The sequence below is a fragment of the Rhinoraja longicauda genome, chromosome 40 (genome assembly GCF_053455715.1).
Source record: "Rhinoraja longicauda isolate Sanriku21f chromosome 40, sRhiLon1.1, whole genome shotgun sequence".
Classification (NCBI taxonomy): Eukaryota; Metazoa; Chordata; class Chondrichthyes; order Rajiformes; family Arhynchobatidae; genus Rhinoraja; species Rhinoraja longicauda.
Genome location: NC_135992.1, coordinates 13,769,231 through 13,787,107, shown reverse-complemented (window position 1 = coordinate 13,787,107; position 17,877 = coordinate 13,769,231). Strand labels below are relative to the sequence as shown.

At 51.4% G+C, this 17,877-nt stretch overlaps 1 protein-coding gene across 1 annotated transcript in view; it reads right to left on the bottom strand.

Annotated features, from left to right (window-relative positions):
• Nucleotides 1-3,961: 3,961 nt before the first annotated feature.
• Nucleotides 3,962-17,877, bottom strand: part of ncf4 (neutrophil cytosolic factor 4) — a 30,469-nt gene continuing 16,553 nt past the window's right edge. The window contains exons 3-8 of the mRNA XM_078430478.1: nt 14,918-15,045; nt 12,765-12,822; nt 11,767-11,865; nt 10,207-10,361; nt 7,692-7,757; nt 3,962-4,490 (exon numbers count right to left, since the gene is read on the bottom strand). Coding sequence (XP_078286604.1) covers nt 4,289-4,490; nt 7,692-7,757; nt 10,207-10,361; nt 11,767-11,865; nt 12,765-12,822; nt 14,918-15,045 — 708 coding nt within the window. The 3' untranslated portion in view covers nt 3,962-4,288. The remainder of the gene's footprint in view (nt 4,491-7,691; nt 7,758-10,206; nt 10,362-11,766; nt 11,866-12,764; nt 12,823-14,917; nt 15,046-17,877) is intronic.

The following is a 17,877-nucleotide window of genomic DNA, read 5'->3' as shown; positions in this document are numbered from 1 at the left end:
TCACTCCAGCTTTTTGCGTCTATCTTGGGTTTAAAGCAGCACCTGCAGTTCCTTCCTGCACAATATCTAGTTTAGGTTATTATTATCACGTGTAGTGTCTGTACTGAACATGATGCCAACACCAGCTCTTATCCGCCTGCACATGACCCACATCCATACATTCCCTGCGTCTCTCCACAAGTCTGAAATGGGTCCCGACCCTAAACATCGCCAATCCATGTTTTCCAGAGATGCTGAATGCACACACAAAATGCTGGAGTAACTCAGCGGGTCAGGCAGCAACTCTGGAGGGGAGGGGGATGAAGTGGAGGGGGAGGGGAGGGGGGGAAGTGGGGAGGGGGAGGGGAAGGGGAGGGGGGAGGGTTGAAGGGGATGGAGTGGGGGGGAGGGTGGGAAGTGGGGGAGGGTGAGGGGGGAGAGGGGAGGGGAGGGTTGAAGGGGATGGAGTGGGGGGGAGGGGGGAAGTGGGGGAGGGGGAGGGGGGAGAGGGGAGGGGAGGGGAGGGGGAGAGGGGGGGAGGCAGGTTTGGGCCCAACGGGTCCACTTGGTCTAGTTAGTTTTATATCTCTCTCTCCATCACCGTTGATATCTCTCTCTCGTTTCCCTCTCCCCAGACTTTGCAAGACACAGTGCATAAGCTATTTTGCTCTTTGCCCAAGCCTTCTATTTTAGGAAGTAACTGAGCCACAAACCCCCGTGTTTAGACGACTATGTTTTAGGAGGCTATTAAGCTGGAGACGTTCAGCTGGAAAGTCACCTTTTTTATTACAGCACAGCGCAGTAACAAACGTGAAATATAAGAGGCCCTAAATGTCTACCAGATGGCTCTCAGCCCTTGAATTGACTGGGATTAAAAGTGCTTTTCCTTGGCAGTGGCAGAGACTGGCTTGTGGTCGAGTGAAAAAGCCAGATGCAGAATTCTGGAGCATTTCTGGAGACGTGGCTGAGACAAGCTGCAAGATCTTTTAACACACAATAAGCGTTTGATGGCACTGGGCCTGCACTCGTTGGAGTTCAGAAGATCCAGAGGGAGGGGGACCTTATTGAAACGTACACAGCAGTGAAAGGCTTGGGTAGAGTGAATGTGGAGAGGATGCTTCTACTACAGACAATACACAATACACAATAGGTGCAGGAGGAGGCCATTCGGCCCTTCGAGCCACCGCCACCATTCAATGTGATCATGGCTGATCATTCTCAATCAGTACCCCGTTCCTGCCTTCTCCCCACACCCCCTGACTCCGCTATCCTTAAGAGCTCTATCTAGCTCTCTCTTGAATGCATTCAGAGAATTGGCCTCCACTGCCTTCTGAGGCAGAGAATTCCACAGATTCAGTGGAGTTTTTTCCTCATCTCTGTTCTAAATGGCCTACCCCTTATTCTTAAACTGTGGCCCCTTGTTCTGGACTCCCCCAACATTGGGAACATGTTTCCTGCCTCTAGTGTGTCCAACCCCTTAATAATCTTATATGTTTTGATAAGATCTCCTCTCACCCTTCTAAATTCCAGTGAATACAAGCCCAGTCGCTCCAGTCTTTCAGTGGGAGAGTCCAGGACCAGAGGGCACAGCCTCAGAATTAAAGGACGTTCGTTTAGGAAGGAGACGAGGAGGAATTTCTTTAGTCAGAGGGTGGTGAATCTGTGGGATTCTTTGCCACAGAAGGCTGTGGAGGCCAAGTCAGTGGATATTTTTACGGCAGAGATAGATAGATTCTTGATTAGTGCGGGTGTCAGGGGTTATGGGGAGAAGGCAGGAGAATGGGGTTGGGAGGGAGAGAGAGGTCGGCAATGTCGCCATAGTCTTGTACAGGAAGACTACAGATGCTCCTCGACCTACGATATTTAGACTTTACAATGTTGCGCAGCGGTAGAGTTTCTGCCTGACAGCGAATGCAGCGCCGGGGACCCGGGTTCCATCCCGACCACGGGCGCCGTCTGTACGGAGTTTGCACGTTCTCCCCGTGACCTGCGTGGGTTTTCTCCGAGATCTCCGGTTTCCTCCCGCGCTCCAAAGACGTGCGGGTTTGTAGGTTAACTGGCTTGGTCTATGTGTAAATTGCCCCTAGTGGGTGTAGGATAGTGTTCGTGTGCGGGGATCGCTGGTCGGCGCGGACCCGGTGGGCCGATGGGCCTGTTTCCGCGCTGTATCTCTAAACTAAACTAAAGTAAACAGCAGCGAGCCACAGTTCCCAATCAGCCACGCGATCAGGCGAATTAAATGCATTTTCGACTTACGATATTTTCGATTTACGATGGGTTTAATCGGAACGTAAGCCTGGGTACCATCCCGACTGCGGGCGCTGTCTGTACGGAGTTTGTACGTTCTCCCCGTGACCTGCGTGGGTTTTCTCTAGGTGCTCTGGTTTCCTCCCACACTCCAAAGACGTGCGGGTTTGCAGTTTAATTGGCTTTGGTACGTTGTAAAAATGTCCTGAGTGTGTAAGACAGTGCTAGTGTACGGGGTGATCGCTGGTGGGCACGGACTCGGTGGGCCGAAGGGCCAGTTTCCGTGCTGTGTCTGTAAAGTCTGAAACACGTGTTTAGTTTAGTTTAGTTTAGTTTAGAGATAGAGCACAGAAAAGGGGCTTCGGCCCACCGAGTCCACGCCGGCCAGCAATCACCCAGCACGCTAACACATCCTGCGCACACTAATAATAATAATAATACATTTTATTTATATAGCGCTTTTCATATACTCAAAGACGCTTTACAGAGATTTTGAGAACATAGGGAAATTAATAAATAGATAAATAAGTAAATAAATAAATGAACAGAGAAAGGAGACAGTAGGTGAGGTGACCTTCAGTGGTTGAAGGCAGTACTGAACAGGTGAGACTTCAGCGATGTTTTAAATGTGGTGAGTATGGGGGAGTCTCTAACGGTTTGGGGTAATGAGTTCCATAGGGTGGGAGCAGCGATGGAGAAAGCCCTGTCCCCCCAGGATCTGAGTTTAGTCCGGATGTGGGGGGATAGGAGATTGGCAGCGGCAGAGCGGAGGGTGCAGGTGGGAGTGTGCCTGTGGAGGAGGTCGGTCAGGTAGGATGGGGCCAGGTTATGGAGGGCTTTGTAGGTCATGAGGAGGATTTTGTACTGGATTCTCTGGGGGATGGGGAGCCAGTGGAGTTTATAAAGGACGGGGGTGATATGGTCACGGATCGAGGTGTGTGTGAGTAGACGGGCAGCGGAGTTTTGAATGTATTGAAGTTTACTGATGATTTTTGAGGGTGCGCCATAGAGGAGGCTGTTGCAGTAGTCCAGACGGGAGGTGAGCCAATTTACAACGTACCATTGTAGGTCTACAAACCTGCACGTCTTTGGAGTGTGGGAGGAAACTGGAGCACCCGGAGAAAACCCACGCAGGTCACGGGGAGAACGTGCAAACTCCGTACGGACAGCACCCGTAGTCGGGATTGAACCCGTGTCTCCGGCGCTGTGAGGCAGCAACTCTACCGCTGTGCCACCGTGCCAAATATGTATAAGAAAATAACTGCAGATGCTGGTACAAATCGATTTATTCACAACATGCTGGAGTAACTCAGCAGGTCAGGCAGCATCTCGGGAGAGAAGGAATGGGTGACGTTTCGGGTCGAGACCCTTCTTCGTCTGAAGAAGGGTCTCGACCCGAAACGTCACCCATTCCTTCTCTCCCGAGATGCTGCCTGACCTGCTGAGTTACTCCAGCATTTTGTGCCAAATATGTACATATATCACCACAAATATATCAACATTTCTTCCAGCAGTATACTGAAATTGGAGGACTCTTTAATGTAATGACTGAAGCCAAAATCAGTATAAATTAATGTTCTAATTCACTCACACTTTACCTCCCAATGGAGGACGAGTTATGAATATACAAGTCTGGGCGGCACGGTAGAGTTGCTGCCTCACGGCGCCAGAGACCCGGGTTCCATCCCGACCGCGAGCACTGTCTGTGAGGAAACCCACGCAGGTCACGGGGAGAACGTACAAACTCCGTACAGGCAGTCGGGGATGGAACCGGGGTCTCTGGCGCCGTGAGGCAGCAACGCTACTGCCGCGCCACCATTGTCTTCAAGGACTACCACCAATGGCCCAAAAACAGACATTGAAGAACAGGAGATGATTGTCATTGCTGGACACTGGAGGACGTCTCCCTCGAAGCAAGATGAAGTCCGTCCGTCCAACGTCAGATGAAGAATAACCAAGTTAGAGAAAAGGGATCAGTCGCGACAGTGTTAAATCGTCTCCGTTAGCAGTGCAGCAAAAAGGCTAATGGGTGAATCTGGCCATCAGTCGGTGGGGAACAGGTTCACGGGCGTGTGTTGTAGACGGAGAGGTCGTGCTGCCGGCTCACATGCAGTTGCCACGGGACAAAGTCGGCCTTGTCGACCCTTGGCCTATCCTCAGCCTCCGTGGCCATCAGCTCTACATCCGTGTCGTCCAGGAGACGCACCAGGTCTCCTTCCGGGTCGCAGTAGTTCAGAGCGATGTCCTCGCTGGCAAATTCAGCCCTGGGACGGGAGGAATCACAGGGGCAGTTAGGGGTGCAGCACGATGGTGAGGAGAGGAGTTGCCAACTTCCTCACTCCCAGATAAGGGACAAAAGGTGACGTCACCACCCCGCGCCCCCACGCGACCTCGCCCAGCCTGCTCCACCAATGGTGGCCGTCCGGGCCGAGAGGTGGGTTGCTACGCAACCTCCGTTAGGCGGCATCCGGACCTCCGGGCCTACACTGTCTGGACCTACAGGGGCCCCCGGGCCTACAGTGTCCGGGCCTACAGTGTCCGGGCCTACAGTGTCTGGTCCTACAGTGTCTGGGCCTACAGTGTCCGGACATACAGTGTCTGGGCCTACAGTGTCCGGGCCTACAGTGTCCGGACCTACAGCGGCCCCCGGGCCTACAGTGTCCGGGCCTACAGTGTCCGGGCCTACAGTGTCTGGGCCTACAGTGTCGGGACTTACAGCGGCCCCTGGGCCTACAGTGTCGGGACTTACAGCGGCCCTGGGCCTACAGTGTCGGGACTTACAGCGGCCCCTGGGCCTACAGTGTCGGGACTTACAACGGCCCCTGGGCCTACAGTGTCTGGGCCTACAGTGTCGGGACTTACAGCGGCCCCTGGGCCTACAGTGTCCGGGCCGACTGTGCCCCCCGGGCCTAATATACGGGATGTCCCGGCTAACACGGGACAGTTGGCAAACCCTAGTTGAGGCAGGGACCATCGCAACGCTTAAGAAACGTTCAGACAGTGGCACGGATAGGAGAGGTTTGGAGGGATATGGGCCAAACGCAGGCAGGTGGGACTAGTATAGATGGGATAGGTTCATCGGCGTGAGCAAGTTGGGCCGAAGGGCCTGCTCCAATCAACTGCCAAAATCTCAACAATGCGAATTGAAGAGGAACAAGATGAGAGGAAACAGGACTGATTGGATTGACGATAGACACTAAATGCTGGAGTAACTCAGCGGGACAGGCAGCATCTCACGAGAGAAGGAATGGGTGACGTTTCGGGTCGAGACCCTTCTTCCTAGTTGAGACCCCTGCCTCAACTAGAGTTGCCAACTTGTCCTGTATCTTTCGTCACCTGTTCCTTCTCTCCAGAGGGGGGAGGAGAGGGTGCTGCACCAATGCAGGAGAGGTTTGGGCCCAACGAGTCCACTTGGTCTAGTTTCTTGATAAGAATGGGTGTCAGGGGTTATGGGGAGAAGGCAGGAAAATGGGGTTAGGGGGAGAGATAGATCAGCCGTGATTGAATGGCGGAATGGACTCAATGGGCCGAATGGCCTAATTCTGCTCCTATAACCTGTGAACTTGAACAAATTTAGTATAATGACCATGCCCTAAAGAACACACACTGAACTCCACATACGCACATTCGCATCCAAGTCGGGAATAGCCATGGGAAAAAGAAATTCCTATTCAAAACATTGGATATCATGGTTCTTGTCCAAGAATACCATGGTGTTGATCGTTGTGCACAGATCATTTCTTCTACTCCAATCCCCTGCCAAAATAGACAATAGACAATAGGTGCAGGAGGAGGCCATTCGGCCCTTCGAGCCAGCACCGCCATTCAATGTGATCATGGCTGATCATTCTCAATCAGTACCCTGTTCCTGCCTTCTCCCCATACCCCCTGACTCCGCTATCCTTAAGAGCTCTATCTAGCTCTCTCTTGAATGCATTCAGAGAATTGGCCTCCACTGCCTTCTGAGGCAGAGAATTCCACAGATTTACAACTCTCTGACTGAATTTTTTTTTCCTCATCTCTGTTCTAAATGGCTTACCCCTTATTCTTCAACTGTGGCCCCTGGTTCTGGACTCCCCCAACATTGGGAACCTGCTTCCTGCCTCTAACGTGTTCAACCCCTTAATAATCTTATACGTTTTGATAAGATCCCCTCTCATCCTTCTAAATTCCAGTGTATACAAGCCTAGTCGCTCCAGTCTTTCAAATACGACAATCCCGCCATTCTGGGAATTAACCTAGTGAACCTACGCTGCACGCCCTCAATAGCAAGAATATCCTTCCTCAAATTTGGAGACCAAAACTGCACACAGTACTCCAGGTGCGGTCTCACCAGGGCCCTGTACAACTGCAAAATCTCGTTCTCTTTAGACTCTAGACTTTAGAGATACAGCGTGGAAACAGGGCCTTCGGCCCACCCAGTCCACGCCGACCAACGGTCTCTCTCTCTCTCCCCCGCACACTAACACTATCCTACACACACTAGGAACAACTTACACAAAGTGAGTTAACCTACAAGCCTGCACGTCTTGGGAGTGTGGGAGGAAAACCGGAGCACCCGGAGAAAACCCACGCGGGTCACGGGGAGAACGTACAAACTCCGTACAGACAGCGCCCGTAGTCGGTATCGAACCTGGTTCGCTGGCGCCGTGAGGCAGTAAATCTACCGTTTTGTTTAATAAATCCAGAGAAGAGGAATGAAGAACCAGAGGACATAGGTTTATAGTGAGAGGGGGAGAGATTGAACAGGAATCTAAGGGGCAACTTTTTCACACAAAGGGTGGTGGGTGTATGGAACGAGCTGCCAGAGGAGGTAGTTGAGGCAGGGACTATAACGGTGTTTAAAAGACATTTGGATAGATACATGGATCGGAAAGATCCATGCAGTGAGGAATGGACCAAATGAGATCAAATGGGATGAGCTTAGATGAGGCCTCTTGGTCGGCATGGAAGAGTTGGGCTGAAGGGCCTGTTTCCAAGCTCCATCTGCACGCAGTTTGTACGCTCTCCCCGTGACCGCGTGGGTTTTCTCCAGGGTGCACCGGTTTCCTCCCACACTCCAAAGAGATACAGCGCAGAAAGAGGCCCTTCGGCCCACCGGGTCCACGCCGCTCAGCGATCCCCGCACACTAACACTATCCTACACACACTAGGGACAGTTTTTACATTTGCCCAGCCAATTAACCTACATACCCTGTACGTCTTTGGAGGTTAGCTGGCTTCTGTAAATTGTCCCCAGTGTGTGTGTGTGTGTGTGTGTGTGTGTGTGTGTGTGTGTGTGTGTGTGTGTGTGTGTGTGTGTGTGTGCGGGGTGATCGCTGGCCGGCACGGACTCGGTGGGCCGAAGGGCCTGTTTTTTTAACGCTTTCCACATCTAGGGACTCCTTGACTCTAACTGACCGAAGCCAAAACCACGAACAGAGGTCTCATTGCAAGGAGATTGTTGAGTCACCTGAAAACTGTACCTGATCAAGGATAAGAGCACCTTGTATTCTGGCTGTAGAGAGATGCTAGTCTTCAGGTAGATATCCCTGCAACAAGAGCAAAGTTTAGTTTAGTTTAGTTTAGTTTAGAAACACAGCGCGGAAACAGGCCCTTCGGCCCACTGAGTCCGCACCGACCAGCGATCCCCGCACACTTACACTATCCTAGGCACACTGGGGACAATTTACAATTATATCCAAGCCAATTAGCCCACAAAACTGTACGTCTTTGGAGTGTGGGAGGAAACCGGAGCACAATAGACAATAGGTGCAGGAGGAGGCCATTCGGCCCTTCGAGCCAGCACCGCCATTTAATGTGATCATGGCTGATCATTCTCACCCGGAGAAACCCACGCTGGTCACGGGGGAGAACGTGCAAACTCCGTACAGACAGCACCCCTGGGTGCAGAGATGCACAGCACGGAACAGGCCCTTCGGCCTACCGAGTCAGAGACCTACTTTAGTCAGAGGGCGGCGAATCTGTGGAATTCTTTGCCACAGAAGGCTGTGGAGGCCAAGTCAGTGGCAGAGATAGATAGATCGTTGATTAGTACGGGTGTCAGAAGGCAGGAGAATGGGGTTTGGATGGGGTAGAGATAGATCGGCCACGAATGAATGGCGGAGTAGACTTGGTAGGCCGAGTTGTCTAATTCTGCTCCTATCACTTATGACCTTGTGAGTCCGCGCCGACCAGCGAACCCGGAACACGGGGGAGAGCGTGCAAACTCTACACAGACGCACTTGAGGTCGGGATCAAACCTGGGCGCTGTGAGGAAGCTGCTTTACCCGTTGCGCCTAGGGTTGCCAACTGTCCCGTATTAGCCGGGACATCCCGTATCTTGGGCTAAATTGGTTTGTCCCTTATGGGGGACCGCCCTTGTCCCCGTGTTAGTGTGGGGTTGCCAACTTCCTCACTCCCAAATAAGGGACAAAGGGTGACGTCACCGCCCCGCGCCCGCACGTGACCTCACCCAGCCAGCGGCCCACGCGCTCCCGCTCCACCAATGGCGGCCGCCATTGGTGGAGCGGGAGCACGTGGCCGCTGGCTGGGTGGGTCGCGGGGCGGTGACATCACCCATTGTCCCTTATTTGGGAGTGAGGAAGTTGGCGACTACACATTTATGTGTATGTGACAAATAAACGACTATTGACTATTGACCGAGGTAGGTACCCAAATGAAGATGGTGGCGGGTAATACCGCTGATAGCGAAGGGTAGGCGGTGAGACGAGAAGGTCATTACTTGGAGATTTTGTGTGGCGCATAAATCACCAGGCAGCCAGCGGTAGAAGAATCACTCACTGGGGGGCGGAATGTGCCCACAATAAGGATGGGGGGGGAATAGCTGTGCTGGAAAGAAATGCAGGCGCTGGTTTAAATCGAAGGTAGACACAAAATGCTGGAGTAACTCAGCGGGACAGGCAGCGTCTCTGGAGAGAAGGAATGGGTGACGTTTAACAGAGTGCTGGAGTAATTCAATGGGACAGGCAGCGTCTCTGGTTAGAAGGAATGGGTGACGTTTAACAGAGTGCTGGAGTAACTCAGCGGGACAGGCAGCATCTCTGGAGAGAAGGAATGGGAGACCTTTCACAGAGTGCTGGAGTAACTCAGCGGGACAGGCAGCATCTCTGGAGAGAAGGAATGGGAGACCTTTCACAGAGTGCTGGAGTAACTCAGCGGGACAGGCAGCATCTCTGGAGAGAAGGAATGGGTGACCTTTCAGGGTCGAGACCCTTCTTCAGTCTGACCGCCATTCAATCACGGCTGATCTACCTATCCCCATCCTAACCCCATTCTTCTGCCTTCTCAATAGACAATAGACAATAGACAATAGGTGCAGGAGGAGGCCATTCGGCCCTTCTCCCCATAACCCCTGTCACCCGCACCAATCAAGAATCATAGTAGGAAAAAGAACTGCAGATGCTGGTTCAAATCGATGGCAGACACAAAGCGCTGGAGTAACTCAGCGGGTCAGGCAGCATCTCGGGAGAGAGGGAATGGGTGACGTTTCGGGTCGAGACTCTTCTTCAGACTGATGTCAGGGGAGAGGGTTGAACAAGGATAGGATGTAGACGGAGACAGGGAGACCAGTGGGAGAACTGGGAAGGGGGAGGAGATGGAGAGGGGAAGTAGGGACTACCTGAAGTGGGAGAAGTCAATGTCCGTACCACTGGGGTGTAAAAAAAGTATCTATCTAGTATCTATCCACTGATGGCCTCCACTGCCTTCTGTGGCAAGGAATTCAGTCAGACCGGAGAAGGGTCTCAGCCCGAAACATCACCCATTCCTTCTGTCCCGAGATGCTGCCTGACCCGCTGAGTTACTCCAGCGTTTTGTGCGTACCATGGGAGATATAGTTATTTCAATATTGGGGAATATTTCTCCATTTTGGATTACAGTGGTGGGTCTGTTTGTGTCGTTGTGTGCAATTTATTTTGTGTAAAATAGTTGACTTAAAATTATTTTGGGGGTGTAAAGGAAAAAAGGACAATCACTTGCCTGATCTCGCAGCTGTGTTCACTGTGATAGACGCAACGCAATCCTTGAGCCACCATTCTCCCGTCCTCCTTGGTCACGGCCACCTCTTGTGACAAATCTTTGACGATTCTCACGAAAGATTTTGGGAAGATGCCGGTGCTGTGGGAGTGAATGCCCTGGGGGGGGGGAGGGAGGGAGGGAGGGGGGAACAGAGGAGGGGAAGAGAGCAATATTAGCCAGGGGAACATATCTGAAGATAGATACAGAAAGCTGGAGTAACTCAGCGGGACAGACAACATCTTCGGAGAGAAGGAACGGGTGACGTTTCGGGTCGAGACCCTCCTTCCGAATTCCTACAAATCTATCATATCATCATATCATATCATATATATACAGCCGGAAACAGGCCTTTTCGGCCCTCCAAGTCCGTGCCGCCCAGCGATCCCCGTAACATTAACACTATCCTACACCCACTAGGGACAATTTTTACATTTACCCAGCCAATTAACCTACATACCTGTACGTCTTTGGAGTGTGGGAGGAAACCGAAGATCTCGGAGAAAACCCACGCAGGTCACGGGGAGAACGTACAAACTCCTTACAGTGCAGCACCCGTAGTCAGGATCGAACCTGAGTCTCAGGCGCTGCATTCGCTGTAAAGCAGCAACTCTACCGCTGCGCTACCGTGCCGCCTCTAAGGCGTAGAGTGATTGAACGTCCATCTTGTTTCTTGTATAAGCCCCAGTGATATAATCGTTGTTTCTACACACCCAAGGTATACATAGATACTTAGATACATAGACAATAGGTGCAGGAGGAGGCCATTTGGCCCTTCGAGCCAGCACCGCCATTCAATGTGATCATGGCTGATCATCCACAATCAGTACCCCGTTCATGCCTTCTCCCCATATCCCTTGATTCCACTAGCCCTGAGAGCTCTATCTAACTCTCTTTTGAATGCATCCAGTGAATTGGCCTCCACTGCCTTCTGAGGCAGAGAAATCCACAGATTCACAACTCTCATTTCAGTTCTAAATGGCCGACCTCTTATTCTTAAACTGTGGCCCCTGGTTCTCGACTCCCCCAACATCGGGAACTTGTTTCCTGCATCTAGCCTGTCCAATCCCTTAAGAATTTTGTATGTAAATAGTCACCACATAAAGGGCATTGACAAAGTCACAGAGTATCCCATGCCGGGCCCTCCCCCAACCCCACCCCCTCCCCCTCCAGGCCTGCCCCCACCCCCCTTCCCCAACCCCCTCCCCTCCCCCATCCCCTCCCCCACCCCCTCCCCAACCCCTCCCCCACCCTCTCCCCCTCCCCCGGCAATCTTAGACGAAAAACAAGACAAACCTTCTTTCGCTCTACACCTCCACCCCCCCACACCCCCATCAGGAGTCTGAGGGTCTCGACCCGAAACGTCACCCATTCCTTCTCTCCAGAGATGCTGCCTGACCCGCTGAGTTACTCCAGCATTGTGTGTCTAACTTTGATTTAAACCAGCATCTGCAGTTTTTTTTTCCCTACTTCAAGATAACAGAATAGGCCATTAAATAAACACTGAGTGCTTCACAGACTCACCTCGAACCAATGTTCATTAACTTTCTTTAGCAGATAGATAATGTCACCAGCTTTGAAGGTCAGTTCCAAGTCGTTTGCCCCGGTAAAGTTATACAGGGCCTGTGGGAACAGAGAGAGAAACAGACGCTTCAGTGAACTGAAACATCACACAGAAAATAGGTGCAGGAGTAGGCCATTCAGCCCTTCGAACTAGCACCGCCATTCAATATCATCATGGCTGATCATCCACAATCAGTACCCCGTTCCTGCTTTCCCCCCATATCCCTTGATTCCATTAGTCCTAAGAGCTAAATCTAACTCTCTCTTGAAAACATCCAGTGAATTGGCCTCCACTGCCTTCTGTGGCAGAGAATTCCACAGATTCACAACTCTCTGGGTGTAGGCCTACAGTGTAGGCCCGGACAGTGTAGGCCCGGACAGTGTAGGCCCGGACAGTGTAGGCCCGGACAGTGTAGGCCCCGACACTGTAAGCCCGGACAGTGTAGGCCCGGACAGTGTAGGCCCGGACTGTGTAGGCCCAGACACTGTAGGCCCGGACAGTGTAGGCCCGGACAGTGTAGGCCCGGACAGTGTAGGCCCGGACAGTGTAGGCCCAGACAGTGTAGGCCCAGACAGTGTAGGCCCGGACACTGTATGTCCGCACAGTGGATGTCCGGACACTGTAGGTCAGGACACTACAGGTCCGGACACTAGAGGTCCGGACACTGTAGGTCCACACAGTGTAGGTCCACACAGTGTAGGCCCGGAGACCCAGGTGCCGCCTAATGGAGGTTGCTTAGCAACCCGCCTGCTGGCCCGGGCGGCAGCCATTAGTGGAGCGGGAGCACGTGGCCGCTGGCTGGCTGAGGTCACATGGGGCGCGGGGCGGTGACGTCACCTTGTCCCTTATTTGGGAGCGAGATAGTTGGCAACCCTAGTCGTATCACTAAACTAAACTAAGCTAAATTAAACACAACACCGCCCATGGTGCATTAGATCAACGCTCTCGACACACCCACCTCGGCCCACGGCAGCTCAACTTCAGGGATCATTTCTTCCTTCACTGTCTTGGTTTGGCTAAAAATCAAAGAAAGATCAGTCAGTGGAGGCACAAGGAACAGCATCTAGAACTTAGAACACTTCTGTTCTACTGTGGCTGCCTGTGTTTTGGAACAGCTGTTCCTGCTTCAGATACTACACTAAGTCCAACTCAATCTCCATTCAAAAATGTTACCTGACCAAATACTTTTTGGGTAAAAGATTGGCACTAACTAAACATTAGCAGTCACCAAAATAAATTGATATTTAGCTGGAGTAACTCAGCAGGACAGGCAGCATCTCTGGAGAGAAGGACTGGGTGACGTTTCGGGTCGAGACCCTTCTTCAGACTGGTTAGGGATAAGGGGAGGGAGAGATATAGACGGTGATGAAGAGAGATAGCTTCAACAAACAGCTAGCAATGGCCTGTTTCCTTTATCATCGTGACTTTATGGCACATCTTTCAGTCATTGTTCTACTTCGCTCACAGGTTGAACGTACAAACTCCGTACAGACAGCACCCGTAGTCAGGGTCGAACCTGGGTCTCTGGCGCTGTGAGGCAGCAACTCTACCGCTGCGCCACCGTGCCGCCCTGTATCAGGATTGTACCCGAAGGTGCAGTTAGAGTCATAGAGCGACACAGTGTGGAAACAGGCCCTTCAGCCCGACGTGCCCACCTTCGCCCAACAATGTCCCATCTACACTCGTCCCACCTGCCCGCGTTTGGCCCATATCCCTCCAAACCTGTCCCATCCATGCGTACCTGTCTAAAATGGTTCTTAAACGTTGGGGTAGTCCCTGCCTCCACTACCTACAGCTCAGGCTGGGACTCAAGTTAAGAGTTAAGGGGCTGCCCCATTTAGGCGATGTTAAGTCGACTGCCAGTGACTAGGCTGTCGCCGAACGTTTGCCGGGGTGTCGCGGGCATGATCGTGAGGAGTCTTCAATGAATCGCAGCGGATCTCGGCGCGTCGCGGAAATTTTTTCCAGATAGAAATTTCTCGGCGACAGCTGGCTTGTGGCCAGGTACCGTAGCTTATTGCGGGCGCTGTCTGTCGCACGCTGTCCCCAGGTTTGCTAGGTTCTCTTAGATGCATTTAGAAGCACGTAATATTAAATTAAGTAAAGGCATTTGAAGATACCATAAAATACTTGTGTTTAACCAATTTATTTACCGTCAGGACATTTGACAGGTAGATTGGAGGCAACAGTTTGACGGTCAGGTAAGCGTGGGAATTTTCGCCATCAGCGATTACTTTTAAAGCGGGCTCCCCACCCAGATATGCAACCCAGAAACCGGATATGCATCTCCCGTACATTTTCAAAGAATGCCCACACTCCGCACAAAAATCCATTTAACCACTTTTTAAATTAAATTTCTTAATACTGCTATTAGTAAACTGGAAGTCAATCCAGTTTATGCCTTGTTACCGTGAAGCTTGGTTTTCAAGTAACCCGGGCAAGATGTTATATTTCAAAACTCTCAAGTAATTACAGACTTGTCAGTGGTTTCAGCGAAATTTAGGACGCCGGAGAAGCATTGATAAGCGTGGGAATTTCGCGACGTTTCCGAAGACGGTGTCATCTCTTAGCCAGGGGCATTGTCGTGGTCATTGTCGTGGTCATTGTCGTGGTCATTGTCGTGGTCGTTGTCGTGGTCGTTGTCGTGGTCATTGTCGTGGTCATTGTCGTGGTCATTGTCGTGGTCATTGTCGTGGTCATTGTCGTGGTCATTGTCGTGGTCATTGTCGTGGTCATTGTCATGGTCATTGTCGTGGTCATTGTCGTGGTCATTGTCGTGGTCATTGTCGTGGTCATTGTTGTGGTCATTGTCATGGTCATTGTCATGGTCGTTGTCGTGGTCATTGTCGTGGTCATTGTCGTGGTCATTGTCGTGGTCATTGTCGTGGTCATTGTCGTGGTCATTGTCGTGGTCATTGTCGTAGGGTAAAAGAAAATTTCGGCGATCTGCTACGACTTTGACAGTCGCCGGCAGTCGCCTAAAAAATCGCCTAAGTGGAACAGGGCCTTTAAAAGGGACTCGGGATTGAAAGAGAAAAAAGAGCGGAACAGCCAGCAAGTCCAGGGGCCCCGATCCCATCGCTTGACATTCCCTATGCTCAAGGTACTCACACTCTGCGGGTCGGCGGCCTCAACCTCCGGAGCGACTTTGGTACCTTCGCGCGATCCTCCGTCGTCTGGTAGAAGAACATCCGCAGATCTTCGTCCAGGAGGAACCAGGCCGGAAAGGCCAGGAGTTTCTGGAATTTTGAAAAAAAAAATTTTGAAAAAAATCAATCAAAAGAAAACAGGTCCGACTGTGGCAGGGATCATAACACAAACCTTCAAATACTTCATCCCCCACACACACACACACACACACACACACACACACACACACACACACACACACACACACACACACACACACACACACACACACACACACACACACACACACACACACACACACACACACACAACACATAATGTATACTTTATACACACACACACACACACACAATGTATACTTTATACACACACACACACACACACACGTATATGCCCATATATACATACAAGGTCATAAGGAACAGGAACCGAATTAGGTCTTTCGGCCCATCAAGTCTACTCCGCCATTCAATCATGGCTGATCTATCTCTCCCTCCTCACCCCATTCTCCTGCCTTCTCCCCACAACCCCTGACACCCGCACAAATCAAGAATCTATATATCTATCTCTGCCTTAAAAATATCCACTGACTTGGCCTCCACAGCCTTCTGTGGCAATCAATTCCACAGAATCTAAAGAACTTCCACCTCATCTCCTTCCTAAAGGAACTTCCTTTAATTCTGAGGCTGTGACCTCTGGTCCTGGACTCTCCCACTAGTGGAAACACTAGTGAGTTGGCAACCCTAGTGGAGATAGAGAGATTCTTCATTGGTACGGGGGTCAGGGGTTACGGGGAGAAGGGAGGAGGGAGAAATAGATCAGCCATGATTGAATGGTGGAGGTGATTTGATGGGCCCAATGGCCTAATTCTGCTCCTATCCCTCATGAACCGATGACCTTTCTTCCCCCCCCACCCCCCCCCCCCCCCCCCCCCAACCCCTGCATTAAGGCTGAAGGTCCCGACCCAAAATGTCACCTATACATGTTCTCCAGCGATGCTGCCTGACCCGCTGAGTTACTCCAGCGCTTTGTGTCTTTCCCTGGTTAACCAGCATCTGCAGTTCCTAGTTTCCACAAGAAAGGTCAGTCCAGCATAGAGCCATAGAGTGATACAGCGTGGAAACAGGCCCTTCAGCCCAACTTGCCCACACCGGCCAACATGCCCCAGTTACACCAGTCACACCTGCTCGCGTTTGGCCAATATCCCTCCAAACCTGCCCTATCCATGTACCTGTCCAACTGTTTCTTAAACGTCGGTATAGTCCCTGCCTCAACTACCTCCTCTGGCAGCCTGTTCCGTACACCCACCACCCTTTGTGTGAAAAAGTTACCCCTCGGATTCCTATTAAATCTTTTTCCCTTCACCTTAAACCTGTGTCCTCTGGTCCTCGATTCCCCTACTCTGGGCAAGAGACTCTGTGCATCTACCCGATCTATTCCTCTCATGATTTTATACACCTCTATAAGATCACCCCTCATCCTCCTGCGCTCCAAGGAATAGAGACCCAGCCTGCTCAACCTCTCCCTGTAGCTCACACCCTCTAGTCCTGCCAACAGCCCTTGTCATTTTTGCCTTTATCTTCCTGATTTTCCTGAAGCCTCGGTTCCTTTGAAATCTCAGTGCTTCCCCGAAGTCTCTTTGTACCTGTTTCGTTAAGGTGCGGTCATTTCTCTCCACCTTTCAACTCTGTGAGTTATTTGCAGTTGCTCATGACTGTACCATTGTTCTAATGCCAGGTTGCCTGCTATTCATTCAGAGTGAAGGCAAGGCATCAGACCGCACTTGTCGAACCCTCCGAGCCCTGGGCACACTTAAATCCCCCAATCAACGAGCCTCACCTGACTGGGATGCGCAGGAAGGAACTGCAGGTGCCGGTTTAAACCGAGGATAGACACAAAACGCTGGAGTAACTCAGCGGGACGGGCAGCATCTCTGGAGAGAAGGAATGGGTGACGTTTTGGGTCGAGACCCTTCTTCAGACTAGAGAAGGTTCTCGACCCGAAACGTCACCCATTCCTTCTCTCCAGAGATGCTGCCTGTCCCGCTGAGTTACTCCAGCTTTTTGTGTCTATCTTAGGTACATGGATAGGATAGATTTGGAGGGGTTTGGGCCAAACACAGGCAGGTGGGGCTAGTGCAGATGAGGCATGTCGGTCGGCGTGGGCATGTTGGGCGAAAGGGCTTGTTTCCACACTGCATGAATCTATATCTCTTTGTATATTACATAACTGTTTGAACTTAAGGCATAGGAGCTGAATTAGGCCATTCGGCCCATCGAGCCAGCTCCACCTCACGGCTGATCTATTTTTCCCACTTTACCCTCCCCTACCCGAGCCGACGTACTAGTTTCACTGTCATCTGTTGAGTTTCACTGTCTGTGTAACTCGTTAACGCCTAGGACCATTTTGTGGTTAACTGGGCTTATATACTGGAATTTAGAAGGATGAGAGGGAATCTTATAGAAACATATAAAATTCTTAAGGGATTGGACAGGCTAGATGCATGAAAAATGTTCCCGATGTTGGAGGCGTCCAGAACCAGGGGTTACAGTTTAAGAATAAGGGGAAAAGGATCGAACCCGGGTCTCTGGCGCTGTGAGGCAGTGACTCTACCACCAGTATAGTCTAGTCTAGTCTAGGCCCCTAGTCTAGGCCCCTATTCTAGGCCCCTAGTCTAGGCCCCTAGTCTAGGCCCCTAGTCTAGACACTGGGCCTAGTTGAAGAAGGCACCTTGGTCAGCATGGATGTTGGGCTGAAGGGCCTGTTTCCATTCTGCATTACTCTATCACTCCGTACCTCACTGTCAACAATGAATGGTCCTAATTTCTCCATGGTCCCATCTTCAAAGAAGTTAAATGATCTGAAGAAGGGCCCCGACCCAAAACGTCAGCTATCCGTGTTCTCCCCAGATACCGCCTCAC